General features: G+C 41.6%; 1 protein-coding gene across 1 annotated transcript in view; it reads left to right on the plus strand.

The window, feature by feature from the left end:
- The window catches only part of VPS13C (vacuolar protein sorting 13 homolog C), a 264,400-nt gene extending 255,563 nt beyond the window's left edge, over nt 1–8,837 (plus strand). The window contains exons 82-85 of the mRNA XM_067471235.1: nt 3,103–3,194; nt 3,337–3,460; nt 5,258–5,341; nt 8,467–8,837. Of these exons, the coding sequence (XP_067327336.1) occupies nt 3,103–3,194; nt 3,337–3,460; nt 5,258–5,341; nt 8,467–8,556 (390 nt within the window). The 3' untranslated portion in view covers nt 8,557–8,837. The remainder of the gene's footprint in view (nt 1–3,102; nt 3,195–3,336; nt 3,461–5,257; nt 5,342–8,466) is intronic.
- The last annotated feature ends 9,146 nt before the right edge of the window (nt 8,838–17,983 follow it).

The raw sequence follows: 17,983 nt of genomic DNA on the forward strand, positions 1-17,983 counted from the left end.
TCCTCCTTTATTAAGAAATTAATAACTTAGTAGTAATTACACTGTATATACTGTAGCGTGACTGGAGAGAAGAATGTAGATTTATTTGGTTACTTTTCCCTGCGTTTCTGCCACCACGCGAGGTAAGTTGTAATATTGTGAGAAATGGCACTTTGTACACAGAATAGATGGAGCTGAGGCAATCTTCAAATAAAAGTTAACAATTTTATTAAGTACATAGCGTGTGGTTGCAAGACGTAACTTTTCCTTGTTGTACTTGGAATAATACTTGTAACTTTTAACAGTTCATTCTTTCTAGTAACACAGTATCTTTCTGACGTAGAGCACTTGTTTCAGACAAAGTTTCCATACAGAGATGTTTTCCTTAGTTGATCCTCCCTAGATCAAATACTAAGTAAACTATTCTTTAGCCTCTCCTTAGACTAAAAGAATACCAGCTATGTTTCACCATTCAGCCGCACTAGCCTGAGAAACTTCCAATAGCCAAACCCAGCTTTTCAAAGCCTCAAACCTTTGCTTCACAAGTCACTCACCACCTTTCCTTTCCTTCCCTCCCAACTCCTAACTCCTCACTCCTCTGAACCTAACTCCTGACTGCTCACTCCTCTAAACCTAAACCCTAACCGATTTTTTTAACTGACGTTTTTTCAAACTCTCCCCTCTAAGCTCCTCCCACTTCCCTCTCTCCTGCATTGGTCTCCATGGCAACGCACATGGAGGACTCCTCTGACTTAGGCCGCTCCAGCATTACTGCAGCCAATCTAAACACAAATACAGTTAAAATCATACAATTTATAATCAACTCCTGTACACCATCTTTCAATCTCTTTTCCTGTCCTCCAACATTCCTTTTTCCATTCTTGAGTTCGGAATAGACAACTGCTTTGGGTGGTGGTCGGGCATCCAGACAACGTGGCCGGTCCAGCGGAGTTGATGGTGGAGGACCATCGCTTCAATGCTGGTGGTCTTTCCTTCTTCAAATGTCAGCACGCTGACATTTGTTCGCCTGTCTTCCCATGAGATTTGCAGGATTTTCCAGAGGCAGCGCTGATGGAATCGTTCCAGGAGTTGAGTGTGATGTCTGTAGACAGTCCACGTTTCACAGGCATAGAGCAGGGTTGGGAGGACAATAGCTTTATAAACAAGCACCTTGGTATCCCTACGGATGTCCCGGTCCTCAAACACTCTCCACTTCATTTGGATAAATGCTGATGTGATCGTTCCAGCAGTTGAGTGTGATGTCTGTAAACAGTCCACGTCTCGCAGGCATATAGCAGGGTTGGGAGGACAATAGCTTTATAAACAAGCACCTTGGTATCCCTACGGATGTCCCGGTCCTCAAACACTCTCTGCTTCATTCGGAAAAATGCTGATGGAATCGTTCCAGGAGTTGAGTGTGATGTCTGTAGACAGTCCACGTTTCACAGGCATATAGCAGGGTTAGGAGGACAATAGCTTTATAAACAAGCACCTTGGTATCCGTACGGATGTCCCGGTCCTCATACACTCTCCGTTTCATTCGGAAAAATGCTGATGGAATCGTTCCAGGAGTTGAGTGTGATGTCTGTAGACAGTCGAAGTCTCGCACGCATATAGCAGGGTTGGGAGGACAATAGCTTTATAAACAAGCACCTTGGTATCCCTACGGATGTCCCGGTCCTCAAACACTCTCTGCTTCATTTGGATAAATGCTGATGTAATCGTTCCAGGAGTTGAGTGTGATGTCTGTAGACAGTCCACGTTTCGCAGGCATAAAGCAAGGTGGGAGGACAATAGTTTTATAAACAAGCACCTTGGTATCCGTACGGATGTCCTGGTCCTCAAACACTCTCCGCTTCATTCGGAAAAAGGCTGATGGAATCGTTCCAGGAGTTGAGTGTGATGTCTGTAGACAGTCCACATCTCGCAAGCATATAGCAGTGTTGGGAGGACAATAGCTTTATAAACAAGCAGCTTGGTATCCCTACGGATGTCCCAGTCCTCAAACACTCTCCGCTTCATTCGGAAAAATGCTGATGGAATCGTTCCAGGAGTTGCATGTGGCATCTGTAGACAGTCCACGTTTCGCAGGCATATAGCAGGGTTGGGAGGACAATAGCTTTATAAACAAGCACCTTGGTATCCCTACGGATGTCCCAGTCCTCAAACACTCTCCGCTTCATTCGGAAAAATGCTGATGGAATCGTTCCAGGAGTTGCATTTGGCGTCTGTAGACAGTCCACGTTTCACAGACATATAGCAGGGTTGGGAGGACAATAGCTTTATAAACAAGCACCTTGGTATCCCTACGGATGTCCCGGTCCTCAAACACTCTCCGCTTCATTCGGAAAAATGCTGATGGAATCGTTCCAGGAGTTGCATGTGGCGTCTGTAGACAGTCCATGTTTCGCAGACATATAGCAGGGTTGGGAGGACAATAGCTTTATAAACAAGCACCTTGGTCTCCCGACCGATGTCCTGGTCCTCAAACACTCTCTGCTTCATTTGGAAAAATGCTGATGGAATCGTTCCAGGAGTTGCATTTGGCATCTGTAGACAGTCCACGTTTCGCAGGCATAAAGCAGGGTGGGAGGACAATAGTTTTATAAACAAGCACCTTGGTCTCCCGACCGATATCCCGGGAATAATCATATATACCCCTGACACGATAAATAAAAAATAAATTGTTAAAAAACAATTAAAATAATAACATAATAAACAGTTAAACATCAATATAACATCTCATTAGCGTCTCAGTAACATCAGGATCCAATCTCATCATCCGTTGTTCCGTATTTCTGTGTTCATTACACTGCCTATTCGAATGCCTGCTCGAACAACCAGGTCTTCACTTTCCACCGAAATGCCAGTAGTGAGGGGGCCGATCTAATTTCTGTAGGAAAGGCGTTCCACAGCCGAGGGGCCACCACTGAGAAGGCCCTGTCCCTCATTCCCGCCAGACGTACTGTGATGCAGGCGGGACCGAGAGCAGGGCCTCCCCAGATGATCTTAATGGACTCCCTACTCCAGAATCAGGCCCACTCCTTGCAAGTGGGTAAGCATTTCCAGCTCAGGACAGAAGTGTGCCGTCGTGGGTGTAAAATGTTTGTTTTTCTGCTCCAGAACTCTCACATCAAGAAATTGGCAGGAGAGAGCTTCTGCTTCCACTGCACAGCTCCGGGAGGAAGGAAGGCCAACGTTGTCGTCACCAACAGGTACCACTGCTTTAGCTCAATGGCAGGGAGCAATAGACCCTTCCCTCCGGGCAAACCGAGAGAGATCTGCCTCCTTCTCCCATCCCTTTCAACATGGCAACAGGAAGTCACTCGTCCGCTGGCCCTTCTGTCTTTTCCGTAGGAGAGTGATGCTCATCAAGGAAGTGGAGATCCTGGGACACATCACCACCGACTGGGATTATTCGTACGAAGATTTCACGCGCCCGCCGGCCGTGACCAACAACGTGCTGCACGTCTATGTGAAGGTAAAAGAAATGTCTTCACTTCCTGTGACAGCAGGCATAGGCAAGCTTCAGCCCTCCAAGTGTTTTGGATTTCAACTCCCACAATTCCTAACAGTCAGTGATAGCGCAAGTTAACAGCCAGTTTAATAATAATAATAATAATAATAATAATAATAAAAACTATTTATACCCTGCCACCATCTCCCCAAGAGCCAGGTTTTAAGGTTCTTTTTAAACGTTTCTAGTATAGGAGCTTCCCTGCATTTAACTGCATTTCATCACATAATAGTCGCACCCCCCATTTTTTGGGTGGCAAGATTGGAATTTTTGTGTTCCTCACATAAGAGTCGCAGAGCTGTTTGGACCGAACTTTGACCATGCCTGTACTGACAGTAGCACATCATATGCTCATGAGAGATCTGGGTTAATTGTAATGTATGCCTTCCTGTGCTCGGTGTAACTTGCCTGGGTATCAATTAACCTTTGAAGATGTTGTTTCAGTGCTCTGCGACTCTTATGCGAGAAACACAAAAATACAAATCTTGCCACCCAAAAAACGGTGGTGTGATTGTTATGCGATGAAATACAGCAAACCTGACAGTTAACTTGCTTCTTGTCCGGCTGTTAGGAATTGTGGGAGTTGAAGTCCAAAACACCCGGAGAGCCAAAGTTTGCCCATGCCTGTGTTAGACCTTCAAATCAAATTTTCAATTGGAAGGAAGGGGGAATCTGTCCCATATGGCTCTGCGACTCTTATGCAAGGAACCCAAATATCTCAATCTTGCCACCTAAATAATAGGGGTGTGACTATTATGCGATGAAATACAGTTAACCTGTCAGTTAACTTGCTTCATGACCAGCTGTTAGGAATTGTGGGAGTTGAAGTCCAAAACACCGGGAGGGCAAAGATTTGCCCATGACTGTGTTAGACCTTCAAATCTAATTTTTAATTGGAAGGAAGGGGGGAATCTGTCCCAAATGGCTCTGCGACTATTATGCAAGGAACACAAATATCTCAATCTTGCCACCTAAATAATAGGGGTGCAACTATTATGCGATGAAATACAGCTAACCTGTCAGTTAACTTTCTAAATAAAACAATTCTAAATAATTATTCTAAATAAAAACAATTGCAAAAAAATAGGGGTGCGACTATTATGCAATGAAATACAGTTAACTTGTCAGTTAACTTACTTCATGACCGGCTGTTAGGAATTTTGGGAGTTGAAATCCAAAACATCGGGAGGGCAAAGGTTTGCCCATGCCTGCGTTAGACCTTCAAATCTAATTTTTAATTGGAAGGAAGGGGGGAATCTGTCCCAAATGGCTCTGCGACCTTTATGTAAGGAACACAAATATCTCAATCTTGCCACCTAAATAATAGGGGTGCGACTATTATGCGATGAAATACAGTTAACCAGTCAGTTAACTTTCTAAATAAAACAATTCTAAATAATTATTCTAAATAAAAGCAATTGCAAAAGTAATAATAATAATAGGGGTGCGACTATTATGCAATGAAATACAGTTAACCTGACAGTTAACTTGCTTCGTGTCTGGCTGTTAGGAATTGTGGGAGTTGAAGTCCAAAACACCGGGAGGGCAAAGGTTTGCCCATGCTTGTGTTAGACCTTCAAATCTAATTTTTAATTGGAAGGAAGGGGGGAATCTGTCCCATATGGCTCTGCGACTCTTATGCAAGGAACACAAATATCTCAATCTTGCCACCAAAATATCTCACAAAAATAAAAAAATAGGCATCTTAATTGTCTTCAATTACAAGAGCCTTGTAATTGTCGATGCTAATTTTCCTAACAGGATCAAGGGCTGTTTCAGAAAAGAGAAAGTTCCAGACAAGAGTCAGTGAAGAACATTAAATTTGCCAACGCCGCTTCTGCAAAGGTAAGGGTTGTTTGGGTGGCTGTGAGTTTTCCGGGCTGCCTGGCCGTGTTCCAGAAGCATTCTCTCCTGACGTTTCACCTGCATCTGTGGCAGGCATCCTCGGAGGTTATGATGTCTGTTGGAAACTAGGCAAGTGGGGTTTATATATCTGTGGAATCATATTTATTTATTTATTTATTTACGACATTTATATGCTGCCCTTCTCAACCCGAAGGGGACTCAGAGCGGCTTACAAGTAAAAAGTAAATACTAGGGCTGGGCGGTTTCGTTTCGTAATTTTGTAATTCGTTAAAAATTCGTTATTTTTTATATATATAACGAAATGATAACGAACCATTCAGGAGCAACTAAAAAACGAAACGAATTTTTAAATTCATTTCGTAATTGTTTCGAATTCGTTTTGTATTCGTTTCGTTATCGTTTTGAAATCGTTTCGTTATTATTTCCGCATGTCTGGGGCAAGTTGTATAGTTGTTGTTTGTTTAATCAGTGAAAAAAAAATTATAAATATCACACCAACAGTCAACAACAGAAGGAGAGGGAAGCTTCAGAAGTTCCCCCTGTCCCATTTGGAGGTTTTTTAGCGTATTGCGCGGTCGCGTCCGCCATTAACGAATCGATTCGTAATTGTTTCGTAATTGTTTCGTATTGTTTTGTAATTTACGAAATTTCGTAAATATTGAACTTTTTAAAAGAAAAATTTCGGAATTCTTTTAAAAATTGAAACGCAAAACCCCCCAAAAAACGAATCGATTTTAGAAACAAATTTTTCCGTGGTTGCCCAGCCCTAGTAAATACAATAAATTATATTATTATCATAGCACAATATTAATATTATTTGAATAATAATATTATTTGAATGCAATATTCCTTCTTCTTGGCATGGGGTTGGACTGGATAGCCCATGAGGTCTCTTCCAACTCTAGGATTCTATGATTCTATATTACATTGTACTATTACATTACACTGTAATATTATTAGTAATATTACATTTAATATAAAATATAATTATAATATCATATTATTATTATTATTATTATATTGTAATATTATCAATATATTATAGTTTATTATTTTATATATATTATATATAAATAATATATTATAATTTATATTATAATTTAATTTCTATTATAAATGTATGTTAATTTATATTATAATTTATATTATAATTAGAAATATATTATAATTTATAATATATCAATATATTATAATTATCAATATTATTATAATATTATCAATATTTATGTATATACAATATATTATATTATATTATATTATATTATATTATATTATATCAGTGTTTCTCAACCTGGGGGTCGGGACCCCTGGAGACGTCATGAGGGGGTGTCAGAGGGGTCACCAAAGACCATCAGAAAACACAGTATTTTCTCTTGGTCACGGGGGTTTTGTGTGGGAATTTTGGCCCAATTCTATCGGTGGGATTCAAGGGGTTCTTTGATCGTAGGTGAACTATAAATCCCAGCATCTACAACTCCCAAATGTCAAGGTCTATTTCCCCCAAACTCCACCAGTGTTCACATTTGGGCAGGTTGAGTGTTCATGTCAAGTTTGGTCCAGATCCATCATTGTTTGGGTCCACAGTGCTCTCTGGATGTAGGCGAACTACAACTCCCAAACTCAAGCTCAATGCCCACCAAACCCTTCTGGTATTTTTTGTTAGTCATGGGAGTTCTGAGTGCCAAGTTTGGTTCAATTCCATCGTTGGTGGAGTTCAGAATGCTTTTTGATTGTAGGTGAACTATGTAGGGGCCATGAAGGCAGTTCCATCTTACCTCCTGCACTGTGCTTATAATATAATATAATATAATATAATATAATATAATATAATATAATATAATATAATATAATATAACAGTAGTATTATATTGTATTACATTGTAATATTATCAATATTATATGAATATACAATATATTATATTATGTTATAATATATTGTATATACATATAATATTGATAATATTATAATGTAATACAATGTAATACTACTACTACTAATATGATATTATTATATATTTTATATTAAATGTAACATTACTAATAATATTACAGTATAGTGTTATAGTACAATGTCATATATAATATTAATATTGTGCTATGATAATAAGATAATACATAATATAAAAATAATAATAATAATAATAATAAAAATTTATTTATACCCCGCTACCATCTCCCGGAGGACTCGGTGCGGCTTACAAGAGGTCGAGCCCAATTACATCAATAAAACAACACAGCAATACAGACAATAAATAAACTCATAAACAAAGCAGTAAACAATACAATAACACCACGACACATTAAAAACCTATGGCAGGGCCAAATGTAATAATTAAAAATTTAAAATACCTGGCATGACAAGGTGACATATGACTAGGATGGGTATTTGGAGAGAAATGGGGCGAGCAGACAATCTTAGATCATTAGTAAAGTGCGATTAGGGACATGTTGCGTAGAGTTTCCTTATTCTGGGAAGGCACACCGGAACAACCACGTTTTCAGGCTCATCTTAAAGACTGCCAGAGTTGGGGCATGCCTAATAACCTTGGGGAGCGAGTTCCAGAGTTGAGGGGCCACCACCGAGAAGGCCCTATCCCTCGTCCCCTCGTGTATTGTATTTACTTGTTACTTGTAAGCCGCTCCGAGTCCCCTTCGAGTTGAGAAGAGCGGCATATAAATGTCGTAAATACTTAATTAATAAACTATAAATCCCAGCAACTACAACTCCCAAATGACAAAATCGACACCCCCCCCCCCCCCAACCCCACCAGTATTCAAATTGGGGTGTATCCTGTATTTGTGCCAAATTTGGTCCAATGAATGAAAATACATCCTGCATATGAGATATTTACATGACGATCGATAGCATTAGCAAAATTACATTTATGGAGTAGCAACGAAAATAATGTTATGGTTGGGGGTCGGTCACCACAACACGAGGAACTGTATTAAGGGGTCGCGGCATCAGGAAGGTTGAGAAACACTACTTTGCTATGTTGCTTCTTCTGTTTACAACCAGGAGAGCTTTGTTTATGTTTTACCTTCCATTTTTCCTCATGACGATTTGGCATGTAATGACCCCATTGTTGTGTTTTGCTTCTCAGAGAGTTTGCCAAGCCATTGACGAAGCACAAGCGTCGAGGCATCAGCAGAAGTTGGTGAAGCAGGCTTCTCTCCGGTTAAGCCGATCGTAACCAAAACTTTTCATTTAAATGTCCTTATCTGGGAATTGGTTTGCTGGAAAACGTGTGTAGACACACTTTGGTGGGGTTCGTCTTCACTTTTCCTCCCTCCAAGACCAAACCTCACTGCAATATCAATTTTTTAACCACATTTCAATATTGTTTGTGCACATAATAATGCCTACCGCAAAGGTTTAGAAGGACGTGTCGCCATTCCTTCTGCTTTAATGTTCCGTCCTGCTGCAAACTGACCAAAATAATAAGTAAATGAAGGAAACCGTCCACTTCTCAAATCAACTGGATGACGATCATTTTTCCGTCGGAGCATTCGATACGTTGCTGGAGAGTTCAGTTTACAAAGCTCTGCATCCGCACTAGGAAGATACCTTACTTCCATCCAGCAATAAATAGTAGGCATTAGGCTTAGGCAATCCATGGTTCTAAATGGTTCTAAAGTACTTACAAAACTAAAGTTCTGGTGATGAAAATTTCAAAACTCTAACAAAACTCTCAAAATTTCATTATAAATGGCAGTTCCTAATTGGTTCTGTCATAAAAATTGCCAATAATGAAATAATAATTACATTTTGGAAGTTTTGTTAGAGTTCTGAAATTTTCACCACCAGAACTTTAGTTTTGTAAGTACTTTAGAACCATTTAGAACCATGGATTGCCCAAGCCTAGTAAGCATGTGCAATCCATGGTTCTAAATGGTTCTAAAGTACTTACAAAACTAAAGTTCTGGTGGTGAAAACTAGGGGGCGCTGGTGCTTTGCTTCTACAGTGTTGTGAAAGTTCTGGTGGTGAAAATTTCAGAACTCTAACAAAACTTTCAAAATTTCATTATAAATGGCAGTTCCTAATAGGTTCTGTCATAAAAATCACCAATAATGACATTTTCAAAGTTTTGTTAGAGTTCTGCAATTTTCACCACCAGAACATTAGCAACACTTCCATCCAGCAATAAATAGTAGGCATGTGCAATCCATGGTTCTAAATGGTTCTAAAGCACTTACAAAACTAAAGTTCTGGTAGTGAAAACTAGGCGGCACCGGTGCTTCTACAGTGTTGCGAAAGTTCTGGTGAAAATTTCAGAACTCTAATAAAACTTTCAAAATTTCATTATTATTTCATTATTGGTGATTTTAATGACAGAACCTATTAGGAACTGCCATTTATAATGAAATTTTGAAAGTGCTGAAAACTATTTATTAGGTATGTGCAATCCATGATTCTCAAGTACTTGCAAAACTAAAGTTCTGGTTTTGAACACTAGGGGGTGCTGGTGCTTTGCTTCTACAGTGTTGCGAAAGTTCTGGTGGTGAAAATTTCGTAACTCTAACAAAACTTTCAAAATTTCATTATAAATGGCAGTTCGTAATTGGTTCTGTCATAAAAATCACCAATAATGAAATTTTCAAAGTTTTGTTAGAGTTCTGAAATTTTCACCACCAGAACATTAGCAACACTTCCATCCAGCAATAAATGGTAGGCATGTGCAATCCATGGTTCTAAATGGTTCTAAAGCACTTACAAAACTAAAGTTCTGGTAGTGAAAACTAGGCGGCACTGGTGCTTCTACAGTGTTGCGAAAGTTCTGGTGGTGAAAATTTCAGAACTCTAACAAAACTTTCAAAATTTCATTATAAATGGCAGTTCCTAATAGGTTCTGTCATAAAAATCACCAATAATGAAATTTTCAAAGTTTTGTTAGAGTTCTGAAATTTTCACCACCAGAACACTAGCAACACTGTTTTCAAAACCAGAATTTTAGTTTTGTAACTACTTTAGTACTGTAAGTACATGCCTAATAAATAGTCTTCAGCACTTTCAAAATTTCATTATAAATGGCAGTTCCTAATAGGTTCTGTCATAAAAATCGCCAATAATGAAATTTTGAAAGTTTTGTTAGAGTTCTGAAATTTTCACCACCAGAACTTTCGCAACACTGTAGAAGCAAAGCACCAGCGCCCCCTAGTTTTCACCACCAGAACTTTAGTTTTGCAAGTACTTTAGAACCATGGATTGCACATGCCTAATAAATAGTCTTCAGCACTTTCAAAATTTCATTATAAATGGCAGTTCCTAATAGGTTCTGTCATTAAAATCACCAATAATGAAGTAATAATTACATTTTGAAGGTTTTGTTAGAGTTCTGAAATTATCACCACCAGAACTTTAGTTTTGTAAGTACTTTAGAACCATGATTTGCACATGCCTAATAAATAGTCTTCAGCACTTTCAAAATTTCATTATAAATGGCAGTTCCTAATAAGTTCTGTCATTTTAAAAAATCACCAATAATGAAATAATAATGAAATTTTGAAAGTTTTGTTAGAGTTACGAAATTTTCACCACCAGAACTTTCGCAACACTGTAGAAGCAAAGCACCAGCACCCCCTAGTTTTCACTACCAGAACTTTAGTTTTGTAAGTACTTTAGAACCATTATTTGCACATACCTAATAAATAGTCTTCAGCACTGTTAGTTTTGAATATCTTTCTGTTTAAACAATTGGTTTAATCTTTGGAAAGGGATCACTGTTTAGGTGGAGGCGATTGGCACAGAATTGCTAATCAATCACAAAGTGAAAGGCACATACCTGTGAATGAATTATTCGTTTGCAGAGCAGAATGTATTTTGCACAGCGAGAAAAATGTATGTTAATTAATGCAATCATTCAAATGTATTTTGCAATGGAAGGGGTCTCATCTGAAAATTCAGTATTTCCTAAACCTGGGTGATTGGTTTGTCTGTAACTTTTGGCCTTTCCTTTGCACATGCCTTGCTTCTCCTTCGTGGTCTCTGTGAATCGCACGTATGGTATTCCGATGCACTTTTGCAGCAAAATATATTTGGATCTCACAGATGACCACTCGAAGAAACATGGTTACAGGTAAGCCATCCTTCTTTCCTGTGGCACTTTTCTCCTTCCCTTGTCCCTCCATTTCACTGAGGTTTGGGCCAACAAAGATCCCAACGATTGGAGGTGGAACACAAAAAGGCTATTTGTTCCATCCCCACCCCCCAAATGAGGAAATAGATTAGGGAATTTCTGGGGGCGGCGGGGTTTTGACGCATATGGGTGCCGAACTTCGGACTATATGCCAAACCCCTTCATGAGGCTACGAAAGGAAAGTCAGGAGACCCCTTGGTGTGGGGCCCAGAGCAACAGAGTGCGTTTCAAGACCTGAAGAAAGCTCTGATGTCCGCCCCCACGTGGGGGCTGCCGGATTTGGAAAAGACCTTTGACTTGTATGTAGGAGAAAGGAAGGGAGTGGCAGTTGGAGTGTTGACTCAACTTATTGGGAGCTGGCCTCGACCGGTGGCGTATTTGTCAAAACTGCTGGACAACGTGGCTTGTGGATGGCCTCCATGCTTAAAGGCTGTGGGGTTGCTGCCGTCCTGGTGGAAGAAGCAAATAAGTTGACCCTGACACAACCCATTGTCCTAAAGTGTCCCCATGGAGTAGTAACCTTGATGCAGCATAGGGTGCACCATTGGCTCACAAATAGCCGAATGTTAAAGTATGAAAGCATGTTGGTAGATAATCCTCAAGGGTATAATTCAGAGTAATATATTTGTCAATCAGGGCTTTAATAAAAAAAATTCAGGTGTGTACTTGTTTTATGTGTGCATCGCATGCTGGTCTGAGTCCGTATGCAGAATATAGAAAAATATTTAAAAATGCGCAGAATCCTCAGTGGGCTCCTTGGGCCTTTTTGTCCCCAAAGTAACTTTTCTATGCTTTTGTCCATCACAATTCAGAGAGCCCGAGGTCTGGGTGTGATTTTTTTTTGGGTGTGATTTTGTTCATTCTGCTGTCCTTCGAACAACGAAGAAGCCACGATAATGATGCCGTCCAATGGCCTTTGCACTTTGAGACACAGAAAATGTACTTTTGCTGGTGTTTACTTCTGCTCTTGTATGTATAAAACTGCCAAATAAAAGATTTGATATCCTTCCTTGTGGTTTTCATGTCAAATTGTTTGCAGAGTGAGTTCAAAAAGCTACTGCATCACCCAAGCATTTTTAAAAATAATCTTTATTTATTTTTTCCTTAAAAACAGAGTAAGATATGTATACATAAAAAAGAAAAAGAAAAACTTTGATATAACAAAGAGAGAAAGTAGGAAAAGAGTAAGAGAACATAAAAGAAAGAGAAAGAGAAAAAGAAGGAAAAGAAAGAGGGAAGAGAGAAAAAACAAGGAGGCGATAGGGCCTCTTCGAAGAGAAGATGGGGCAATGCTGACGGGATAGGGAAAAGCCAGAATGGATGTCCAAAGAACTTCTAACTGTGCAAAAATACAAAAGAGACATGCACAAGAAGTGGAAAAAGGGAGAAATCACCAAAGAAGAATTCAAACAAATAGCCAACACCTGTAGGGAAAAGGTCCGCAAGGCTAAAGCACAAAATGAGCTCAGGCTTGCCAGGGACATTAAAAACAATAAAAAGGGCTTCTTTTCTTATGTCAGTAGAAAAAAAGGAAAAACAAGGAGGCGATAGGGCCTCTTCGAGGAGAGGATGGGGCAATGCTGACAGGGGATGATAGAGAAAAGGCAGAACTCCTTAATGCCTTCTTTGCCTCGGTCTTCTCACAAAAAGAAAGTCATCTTCAACCTCAACAAGATGAAGTTGGTGAGGGATTAGAGGACATCCAACCCCAAATTGGGAAACAAGTCGTCCAGGAATACCTGGCCACTCTAAATGAGTTCAAGTCCCCTTTCAGGGCCAGATCAACTTCACCCAATAAGTAATGATTACAGGGTCAGGGCAGTTCAGAAATCTCCGATGAGAACTCATCTGTTTAATCAACAAGGATTTCTCCATCCGGGTGACCGCACAGCTCTGTTCGCCTTTTCAGTGAGAAGCATCGGTCTCTTCTTGCACTTTTTAGAAAAATAATGTTTTCCCATTCCAATTTCTCATTGAAATCTTTTGAACGCAGCCCCGTTGCCCTGCTGTTTGGCCCACCCATTTGAAGAGGTTGTTGACGCTGTTTTCAATTTTCTACCCGTTGGTTGGTAAGCGCCCCAGAAATGTTTTGTATTGAAGGGCAGATTAGAACACATTTATTTCCAAAGCGGTGCCACAAAGGAAAGAAACACTTAAATTAGAAAGAGGACAATGGTTGAAAAGAACTTCGGAAGGCGTCCTCACCGGTGGCCGGCCAGGCGGGCAAGGACGGAACGCTTTGGAGGTCAATTTCCAAAAACTTAAATCCTTTCTCTTTTGTGCTTTCACAGCAGAACAAAGGCTTGTGTTTATGTGAGTTTGCTTTGAGAAGGGATCTACTGCATGTCCTGCCTCAAAGGGGTCAACGTGTTTTGCTCCCAAAGACCTTGTTGTTGAAGAAGGAGAAGTTATGCCTTTCATTGTCATGGTTTGGTCCTTCCAAGTCCTTTGAAAAACACACTTTTGGGAGGCAAGGTGTATCAGAAGTCCCCAAAATGTGCTATTTGAATTTTATTTATTTACTAGCTTGGGGACCTGGCGGTGCCTGGGTTATATGAGAAATTGTGACATGGGGGTTCTGTATACCAAGTTTGGTCTTTATCGGTCATTGGATGTGGGTCGCAGTGGTCTCAGGAAGTGAGTGAAGGTACTGCAAGTCCCATCATCCTTGGTCTGCCCTGTTCCAAACTTCACCAGGATGTAAAGGGGTCATGGGGGGTCTGTGTGCCAAGTTTGGTAGCTTGGGGACCCGGCGGTGCCCGAGTTATATAAGAAAGTGTGACATGGGGGTTCTGTATACCAAGTTTGGTCTTTATCGGTCATTGGATGAGGGTCGCAGTGGTCTCAGGAAGTGAGTGAAGGTACTGCAAGTCCCATCATCCTTGGTCTGCCCTGTTCCAAACCTCACCAGGATGTAAAGGGGTCATGGGGGGTCTGTGTGCCAAATTTGGTAGCTTGGGGACCCGGCGGTGCCCGAGTTATATGAGAAAGTGTGACATGGGGGTTCTGTATACCAAGTTTGGTCTTTATCGGTCATTGGATGAGGGTCGCAGTGGTCTCAGGAAGTGAGTGAAGGTCCTGCAAGTCCCATCATCCTTGGTCTGCCCTGTTCCAAACCTCACCAGGATGTAAAGGGGTCATGGGGGGTCTGTGTGCCAAATTTGGTAGCTTGGGGACCCGGCGGTGCCCGAGTTATATGAGAAAGTGTGACATGGGGGTTCTGTATACCAAGTTTGGTCTTTATCGGTCATTGGATGTGGGTCGCAGTGGTCTCAGGAAGTGAGTGAAGGTACTGCAAGTCCCATCATCCTTGGTCCGCCCTGTTCCAAACCTCACCAGGATGTAAAAGGGTCATGGGGGGCTCTGTGTGCCAAGTTTGGTCTTGATCAGCCATTGGATGAGGGTCTCAGTAGTGTTGGGAAGTGAGTGGACATTGTCTCCCATTCTGTAACTTTGCATTTTGTTTTTTCTGCCTAAGTGGAGTATTTTGCATTTTTCCCTGTTGAACTTCATTTTGTTAGTTTTAGCCAATCATCTCTCTAATCTGTCAAGATCGTTTTGAATCCTGCTCCTGTCCTCTGGAGTATTGTCTCTCCCTCCCAATTTATTTAACATCTATATGCGACCACTTGCTCAGCTGGTTCAAGGTTTTGGGTTTGAGTGTGACCAGTACGCGGATGACACTCAGCTGGTGATGAAGATGGAAGGCCGACCGGACTCTGTCCCCGATTCCTTCCCTCAGTGCCTTGAGGCCATGACTGGATGGCTGCGTGCCAGCAGGTTGAGGGGGAATCCAGCAAAGACGGAGATCCTATGGCTGGGTCGACCGGGCAGTGGGGACATCCAGCTGCCTACCCTGGATGGCGAGGCGCTACACCCGTCATCGTTGGTCAAGAGTCTGGGAGTCCTTTTGGACCCTCTGCTGAGGATGGAGGCCCAGGTCTCTCTCCGCCGTGAGCAGAACCGCCTTCTTTCTTTCACCTGCGGCAGGCTAGACGGCTGGCCCCCTCCCTGTCCAGGGACGACCTAGCTATGGTGATCCAGGCTACGGTCATCTCAAGACTGGACTACTGTAACGCCCTCTACATTGGCCTTCCTCTGTCGGTGATCCGGAAGCTCAAATTGGTACAAAACGCATCTGCTCGGCTTCTTGCGGGAATTCCGATGAGATGCCACATCACCCCAATCTTTCTGCAGCTGCATTGGTTACCAGTTGAGCACCGGATCACTTTCAAAGGGATGGGACTCACCTTGAAGGCCTTGCATGGTCTGGGGCCGATGTACCTGAGGAACCGCCTCACCCCCTCCCAACCCCAGAGATCCCTCCGTTCTGAGGACCAAGATCTGTTGGAAATTCCCAGTGTCAAGACCTTGCGTCTAACAGCAACCAGGCGCAGAGCCTTCACAGGAGTGGCACCATCGCTCTGGAATACTCTGCCACCTGAAGTCCGTGCCTTGCAGGACTTATCAGCGTTCCGCAGGGCATGGAAGACATCTCTGTTTCGACAGGCTTTTAATGTTTGATACTGTTGTTTTAAAATTGTTTTAAATTGCTTTTAAATTGTGTTAGATTTTAACTATTCTTGTAAGCCGCTCCGAGCCCCAGGGGAGTGGCGGCATAGAAGTTTGAATAATAAATAAATAAATAATTTGGTCCCGTCTGCAAACTTGATGATCCTGCCTTCTAGCCCTTCATCTAAGTCATGAATAAAGATGTTGAACAGGACCAGGCCCAGGACGGAACCCTGCTTGCGGCACTCCACTTGTCACTTATTTCCAGGATGAAGAGGAAGCATTAGTGAGCACTCTCTGTGTTCGTCCACTTAACCAATTCCAGATCCACCTCACCGTAGTTTTGCCTCGCCCACATTGGACTCGTTTCCTTGCCAGAAGGTCATGGGGGACCTTGTCAAAGAAGGCCTTCCTGGAATCCAGGTACGCTACATCCACGGCATTCCCCGCATCTACCCAGCTTGGAACTCTATCGACTAGGGCTGGTCAATTCGTTTCGTTAATTCGTAATTCGTTAAAAAATTCGTTAATTTTTGAATTACGAAACGATTACAAAACTTTTTTTTTAACCTGGAAGTGTTTTTAAATATCGAAACGGCAGGCGCCAAAAAATTTTGTATTTCCGTCCATTTCGGAAATACGTAAGATGGCCGCCTGCCGATGCTTGCTGAGAGGGGCGAGCGAGCGGCGAGCGAGAGGGGCGAGCGAGCGGCGAGCGAGAGGGTCCGCCAGAGTGAGTGCCTGCCTTCCCTCCTTAATAATAATTAATAATAATTAATCCCTATTCTACTAAATTAATAATTAAATTTAAAAAATATTTAAAAAATATTGGAAAAAAAAGGGCGCCATCTTTACAAAATGTTTTGTAAATATTTACGAAATTTCGTAAATACCGAAACTTTTTTTTGGGAAAGTTTTGTAATTATTTTAAATATCGAAACAAAAAAAACCCCCAATTACAAATCGATTTTAGAAACAAATTTTTGCGTTGTTACCCAGGCCTACTATCGACAAAAGAGATCAGATGAGTCTGGCATGACTTGTTTTGGATCAATCCATGTTGACTATTAGCGATGACCGCCTTTGTATCATCCAGAAATATGTTGTGGATGATCACGGAGCCCTCTGGGTTTTGTTGGAATGCCATCCTCCGTGTATCTCCATCTTCCAAAGTTCGAACTCTCAACTTTTTCGACTGTTTCGTCACGTTAGCAGTTTTTGGGTGAAATGCCTGCTGAACGAATGGGAAGAAGGGAGGCTGATGAAAATGCAGCCAGGTAAGCAGGCCCAACGCCATCCCCAAAATATCTCTCTCCGAAATCCGACGCTGCGCTTGCTATCAGCATTTCTGAGCGCCTTTGGCTTTGCCCTCAGCGAAAGGCTGTCAGCCTTCTGAGGAGACATTAGCATCAATCCTCAGAATCGTAAAACCACGGATTTAGCAACGGAAAGGTGGCTGTTGGCTTGAATCCGACGGGAAAATTGAACTTGAAGCACATTGTGGGTTTGGATCCTGCCTTGAAGACGTCCTCCTGCAAAGCCCATCACACAGAGTAGCCAGAGAACTATGTATTGTCCAAGGCTTCATAACCTCTGAGGATGCCTGCCATAGATGGAGGCGAAACGTCAGGAGAGAATGCTTCCGGAACATGGCCAGACCGCCTGGAAAACTCACAACAAGGCAGAGAACTCACGATCAACGCAATGTATTGCCGAAGGATTTCATGGGTTGTTGTAGTTTTTTTCGGTCTATATGGCCATGTCCTAGAGGCATTTTCTCCTGATGTTTCGCCTGCATCTATGGCAAGCATCCTCAGAGGTAGTGAGGTCTGTTGGAATTAGGACAATGGGTTTATATATCTGTGGAATGACCAGGGTGGGACAAAGGACTTTTGTCTGCTGGAGCTAGGTGTGAATGTTTCAACTGATCACCTTAATTAGTGGGTTGGTATGGTTTTTTCAGGCTATATG

Source organism: Anolis sagrei, chromosome 9 (genome assembly GCF_037176765.1).
Source record: "Anolis sagrei isolate rAnoSag1 chromosome 9, rAnoSag1.mat, whole genome shotgun sequence".
NCBI classification, from domain to species: Eukaryota; Metazoa; Chordata; class Lepidosauria; order Squamata; family Dactyloidae; genus Anolis; species Anolis sagrei.